General features: G+C 27.0%; 1 protein-coding gene across 2 annotated transcripts in view; it reads left to right on the forward strand.

Moving 5' to 3' along the window:
- LOC113364080 (LIM domain and actin-binding protein 1-like) overlaps window positions 1-6147 on the forward strand; it is a 56054-nt gene extending 49907 nt beyond the window's left edge. The window contains exons 8-9 of one of the 2 annotated variants that reach the window (XM_026606539.1): window positions 3208-3341; window positions 5759-6147. In XM_026606539.1, the coding sequence (XP_026462324.1) occupies window positions 3208-3341; window positions 5759-5909 (285 nt within the window). In that variant the 3' untranslated portion in view covers window positions 5910-6147. The remainder of the gene's footprint in view (window positions 1-3207; window positions 3342-5758) is intronic. The other variant, XM_026606540.1, reaches the window with a different exon arrangement.
- Window positions 6148-7476: the final 1329 nt, after the last annotated feature.

Raw genomic sequence — 7476 nt, forward strand, 5'->3', positions numbered from 1 at the left:
TACGATATACGCATTATTTTCTATCCATAAAGGATCTGACAATTTTTTCTCTTTTGGTTGTCGTGAAAAGATTGCGACAACTCACTAGAAATTTTGATAATCAAATTTGTCGGGTACACATTTTAATACCTAATATTTATTGGAATAACTTTTTCTTTTTAGACGTAAGTCTATTAACTTCTCTTTTCTTTAAAATTATACTAAAATTTTTATAAGTATTCTTGTGTTTAGGAATAAATTTTGGCAATGAAATGTTTATTGTTTGCATACCATTGTGTGTAATCTATAGTAATATTAACCGTATTATATTAAACCCAACAAAGATGTGCCTATTTATTTTTCCTCTCTTTTGATTTTCATGAGAAGATTACGGCAATTCACTAAACCTTATAACAATCAAATTTATTGGGTGTTTTTTAAGATCAAACGGAATAAATTTTAAGCTCACTGAATGCCTTTTTTTTCAATTGTAAAATAATATCCTAACTTAAATATCATCCAAATTCAGTTGTCTCAATACAACAAAGTAATCTTTTGATTTGACTCGTTGTCAATATGGAATCGATCAAATTTGATATGAAGGTTTGACTTCAGTTTGTCTATAATATTTTTGAGGTTTCTAGATAATGGACGTTTATAGATAATTGTTCTTACTGATATTTTTAGTTTCGATTTCTATTATATTTTTCTACTGGTCATATAGAATAACACAAAACTTATTTAAGACAACATATAGTCCGTTTGATGCAATGTAAGAAAACGTATTATAATGGTAATAATTCCATCTAAGAAGTAATCGTGATGTCAGACCAAAAAGTTGACAAAAGGTCAAGGTCATGTTGTCCATCAATGACAAATGTTGATTACTGAGAAAAATGTGTGGTTTTACTTGTGGACTATGTGTATCAATGCAACTTTTACAATTTTATACATCACTTGCAAATTATTTATATATATATATATGGGATTGATTGCATCGTTTGTTGGTCTTTGAGATATAAATTTTGAATTTGTATCTGCACAATAAATGGAGATATTTTTTCCAGGATCTGTAGAACTATTGTTTCATCGTTTCTCATATCATGAAATGTCTAGATTTTAGACAGCATTTTTGACTTCATATCTCCAGTTTACTTTGATATCGTTGAAGACGGATCAACAACTTTATGAAATTAGTAAGTTTTGAAACTAAATGATATTGGAATTGAATTTTTTATCAGTTCGAATTTTAACAATATTTCCACATGATGTAATCAATCCTCGAACCGATTAGCCCAATAAGGATGCTAACAAAAATTAACACCAAGGGTTGAACAGTTTCTAATAGAACCACACCACAACCATATCTTTATTATGTCATGTTATATCATTAGATTATGTCTTAAGGCTGGGCAAGTGTTTTCGTTGATGATAATAATTTCTGAGATGTTAAATTTCAATATACATCCATCAGGTGATTGAGAATTATACAAAATTGTACTGTGTTTATTCCATAACTATTTTGATGATATGCTTTTTTTGTTTTTAGTAACTATCATTTGATAACCAAAAAGCAACTAATCCATTTCTCCAATTGTCTCACGTTTCGATTGTTCTGATATTTTACATATATCAGGTGGTTGTTGACTTTTTAATTGATATTCATCATGCAATTGAATAAAGTTCAATTTGTTTTACCATAATTGGTTTAAATTCAAGCAAAATCTTTTTACATAACTATATCTCGGTCTGATGTCTAAAATTTGGAAATAAATATTGGTGGAAAATTAAAATTGGGCTAATGGTTTCAAAGGAGTAAGGCCATTCACATCAGCCTCATTGGTTAAATAAGATTTTTGAGATTATTTGTGAATTTAATCCAAAACAATATTAACAAATTTTTAGAGTTTGAACAAGTGATCCCCTACTCCTTTGATTGGTCAATAACTCCTATAATAAGTAAGTCTAGATTTTAAAAAGCATCTTGCTGTGCACCACTTCAAGACTAAATTATTCACCAAACTATTGTCAATTCTATCTTAAATAAGTTCAATCGGCCAAACTAATAAATAAACAATCAAGATGTACACCAATTTATTATATATAAATACACCGTAAACTATTTGGATGTGTTCCAATAAAAAAATCGTTAGGTAAGTGTTTATTTAAAAAAATAAATATGGCACCAAAATGTTGTATTTGCTTTATATGAGCAACATTTTTATATGTGTATTTCTGGGACTGTGAAAAAACTGTGGTGAAAAATTGAAAAAGATTTATTACAGGTTTGTGAAAAGCGATTATAAGTTGCAGAAATATTTGTGCATTAATAAATGGTACTTTTTTATAAATATCATGCTTATATTCGCTTTTGAACTGTTAAATAAAATCGATTTAGACGAAGTACAGTGATGAAAACAAGAAACAAGAAACGTTTATATAATAAATATTGTAATGGATTTTTATTGATTCAAAAATTAATATTAAGATATAAATATATTATTGTGGTCATTGTGGATTATTGTTCATTATATGATTTGTACTCTTGTATAATATAATATATATATATATATATATATATATATATATATATATATATACATATATATGGATGTGCATATAGATATATTTATATGTTGTTTCGTTAATCCCTCAAAGATGATATAATTGTTTATAATTTGTTTATATTATATTATTGTATAGATATTTATCAATAAAATGTGTATCTATTCAATGATTTTAAAATTAGATATTATGCTATTGCAAATTTCTGCTAAATATGAATGAAATGATGAATTCAGCGAAAGCGATCTATCAGCAAGTTCTATCAGTCTATAAAAAAATTGTATACTATATACTGTCTCAATTAGTTTTAAAATAACTAACTGAATGTCTGCTAAGTTTTGCAAGTTTTTGCTTATCGTTAGTTTCGATAAATTCGACTTGTCTGCCAAATGTATCCATCATTTTCTTAAATTTTGTTCCTGAAAGTTCAGATTTGAAATAAATAGCTGTAATCTATCTTATTTATAATGGATCTAATTATAAATTTATAATAATCTTTTAACTTTTATTTCTCTATGTTAAAATGATATTGATTGAAATCGCATTGTAATGGATATAGCACTGGAGTAGTTTTTTCTGAACTATCTATGAAATTGTATGTGGTGATGGGAAACAAAAGTGGTTTGTTATATATTTAATATTATGTTTGTGATGATTAAATAGGAGATTCAGACGAATTGTGCCGAATACTGTGCTATTTGTGAGAAGAAAGTGTATCCCCTGGAGAAAATTGATTGCAACAGCAAAATCTATCACAAGCAATGCTTCAGATGCGTCCACTGCAACGCCGTATTGAGGTAAGTGAATTATATTTAATATTAAAACATAATTAATACATTTTTTGAATTATTAAAACACAATTTAGAACAATAATAAAGTAATGAAAAAGATACATTTTGTCCGAGCATTAGTTTTATCAAATGAGGCAAAATTTCCACAAACTTTTTTTCCCTATTTATTGGTCATACTACTGTTTTTTTAAATTGACTGATAAAAATTATAATTGATATGAAAAAAGTTCAAAAGCTGCTTAATACATTACAAACATAAAGTTCTATCAATTATATTTTATCAGGTGTGTAATTATATAGGAAAAAATCATAATATGTTTATATGTTAGTGATATGTTAGTGATGTGACTCTAAAATTTTCAAATTTGAATGAAACAATTCTGATTTGAATCAACCTTAAATAAGGGCAAATATAAGCTTACAGATCTTATCGCAACTAAATTTGTTGTTATAACTTCTCTATATTCAAAAGCGACCAGAGCTACTCAACCTTTTGAATAACGTTTTTCCTGTAAGGCTAAAAAAATTTGTACTAATGACTCTTAGTATTGCTGTCACTTCACTCAATAAGTCTGTAAGATAACTAAGAGAAATCCTTTTTTTGACAATTTTTATTCAACATAGTTTTCTTCGAAGACGATATACCGTTTATGTCGAACTTCGAACTTTTCGAAACCATTTTTGTAGTTCGATTTGTACTTTGCAACAAAATACGGCTATCATCTCATCATTTGGCAAAAAAAAAATTCAGAGCGAGCATTCTTTTCAGATACGAGTGGGGAAAAGTGGGTAAGCAATTCGGAGCCCAATTCATGTTTTTTTGCTACTATTTTTACGGATTTGCGACTTTGCCCTGATTAAGCAGCACGGTTTATTTTCAAATGGGGCCGTTTTTCCGATTTCTAACTTCAAATGCTCTAATAACGTTATACATTAGTCACTGTTGATGATCTGATCTTTCTCAAGATAGTTCATGAAGATCATTACTTGCGAATCTCAAAAAACTGACGCCATAACCTTGCCAGCTGATTGTTTGCATTTTTTTTCGTCATCGTTTTTAGTCCACTTGGTTGGCTTTCTATTTGACTCCGGAGTGTAATGGTGAAGGCAGGTCATAACCATGGTAACATATTGATGCAAAAACTCAGTTTTACTTTGATTGAACAGCTCCAAATACTCTTACAAATCATCAACTCGTTATGCTTTTGGTCAAATGTGAGTTTGCGCGGCACCCATTCAAATATTCGTGAACGATATGTTCAACACTTTCTATTGATATCTTTTGAATTTGTATAATCGATTCAGCCTCTTCTGACAAAACTTCGACGAAAGTTAAACTTTGACTCATCACATCATCAAAGCGACTTTTGACACAAATTTCGAACTTTGAATTTTTATAATTAAACTATTTGTCGTAGGGTCATAATATTTGTGACTTAATACGTAGAGAAAATAAAATTGGCAGATCGGATATTATATCGAAAACAAATTTCTCATTCAGAGAAATTACATATAACTAAATTATTATAAAATTTTATTGACTTATATAAATATAAATATATAATATATATATATATATATATATATAAATATAATACACTGTTATTAACAATTACATCAAAGTTATGTAAACTGGAATCTAGAAAATTACTTGTCATTGAAATGCATCCTTGAAATTGAAATGGAATAAATAGTATAGCTCAAAGAAATATTTATCAAGAGGGAATTTTAGTCTAAAAGTTTTAAGAAATCAATGACTTTTTGCCTCTTTTCACATTCTGAGCCCGGCGAAGATTGGTGAGGATATGTGATTTGTTCCCTTTGGGCTCATGCGTTATGTGTCGATGACCCACTATGATAAAACTAAAATTTTGGTTCGTTAAATTAATATATGAACTTTAAAATTAAGTATTAATATATAATAAAAGCTTTTTTATCTTTTTGTCTAATAAACCAATACAAAATTTCGTTTTTCAAAAACTTTCAGTAATCTTTTCATTTGAATATTAAATCGGATGACAAGCGACCGGCTTCATACGATTTGATTTAAATCTAGTAAAATCCGATTCCAATGAGATTGTTAAGTGCTGGATTTTATGAATTCATTTCATTGTCATTCGAATTGGCACATCAATAAAATATTAACAAATTTGCTAAATGTTCATAGCTGGACTGTTGTAAGAAAAGTAGTGAATAAAAAACAAATAAATTCATCAATAACAATATTTTGTTATATGTAACAAACATTAGTTGCAAATGAAACGTGACTTTTCTGTTAAGTAGAAATTCCCAAAAGAATTGTTAATGGCCTTTGGCTGGGCCGTATTTTTAGCGTAACACTATGGATACCAGACCAACCTATCATAACTTGTATAAAAATTAATAGTACACTATCGCAAATAGTAATTATTATATTTCTTCAGAATGGACACTTACACCCACAATCATGGAGTTCTGTATTGCATCCCTCATTTCAAGCAACTCTTTATCTCCAAAGGCAATTACGAATCCGGATTTGGTTTGGATCCACACAAGACCAAATGGGAGAAGCAAGAAGTCACTGCCAATGAATAGGAAACACATCTGGAATTATAAAAAAAAAATTAAACGACTAAATAATCGTTTTACAAATATCAGGTTAGAACTCCGAAGACGGTAACAAAAATAATGAGCAGAAATTATGATTTCAAAAGAGTTTTGCATATGATGGGATAAATTATCGAAAAACATTTATTGTTCAATGGTAAGCATAACATACAGGTCTTAGTGTCTTTGTTTAAAATTTTACTATTTTAGTCGAAGGAGTGCTTGATTTTATAAACATAACACGATAAGTTTTACTTTGACTTTTAATATTGTTTTAATGTGTACATATTTTAAATTTTATTTTTCTGTATCGATCATTGATTAAATCAAAATAAATTTTAGATATTATTGTTAATATATTTTTGACACATATTTAATTTTTTAAGGAGCGCCATTATTATTAACAATCCAATGACAGACGTTTTTTAGATTTGTGAAGAAATTTCGTAAAATTAATTTTATATTGATCGACATAGAATTTTTGCTGTTTTATCAAATTTATAGTTATACTTTTAATAACTAGCAACTTGTATGTTAAGTTAAAGTTTTTTTTTATGTTGCATCTTAATTTTTTTTTTAAATAGAATAGTTTTTTGTTATAGTGTACCTTCTGTATAATGATTTTATATAATTGGTACAGTTTGTTTTATATTGTCTTAGCATACATGTCTACTAGAAAAAAGAAAGAAATAATAAAATTTCTTTACCTTATATTTTATTTTTTTAAAACAACTCGATGAAACACCTTAATGAAATGCTTATTTTTAATTGAATATGACAAATATATAATGATTTATGTTTCCATTTTCTATCAAATCTGATAAATATTTTTAATTGATTACTCCAAAATATAAAAACTAAGCAACTTATCATAATCAAATACGACTTACTAAAAGTAGATTAGTAATAAATATTATATGAGGCTACTTACTGAGGTAATAAATACTTAATTACACAGTCTAGCTTGCAAAGCTATATTTTCAAACATCACAATTATTTTCAATCTTTATTCTATTATATGCAAAAATTTCAAAATGTCATAATTGTTATCAATTTTACTCCTAACGCATAATTTTTAATATGTTGATTGTAACAAAATTATTGTACAAATGCCAAAATTTTAAGATTTTTTTAAATGAAGATGCCAAAATTATAATCACGCCTATTAAAATTCATATCCGAGAACAATTGATTCAAATGATTAATATTCTAATCGATAATTAATATTGAGATTGTATGATATTTTATAATAATAATTAGTTGTTAGGTGCTTTCATTGTGTGTAGTCGTTTTCCTAAAAGTACTATTTTATGTTTAATATAATTTTAATTAATTTTTATTTTACATATATTTTATCTTGCCTGGTAATTATTATATTAATATGCAACTGTACTGTTTGGATACTTAAATAATTTTAAATTAAAATTTTAATGATTGTTTGGACTTTGAAAGATATTTTATGATGTGATAAAAAAATTTAAATAATTTCTGATTTGCTTAAACAAGAAAGGCATTCCTTATTACGAATATTTCTTAAAAATACTACAGTATTATG

Source organism: Ctenocephalides felis, unplaced genomic scaffold (assembly GCF_003426905.1).
Source record: "Ctenocephalides felis isolate EL2017-DRISC unplaced genomic scaffold, ASM342690v1 CF-g0.4_SCAFFOLD_00845, whole genome shotgun sequence".
Lineage (NCBI taxonomy): Eukaryota > Metazoa > Arthropoda > Insecta > Siphonaptera > Pulicidae > Ctenocephalides > Ctenocephalides felis.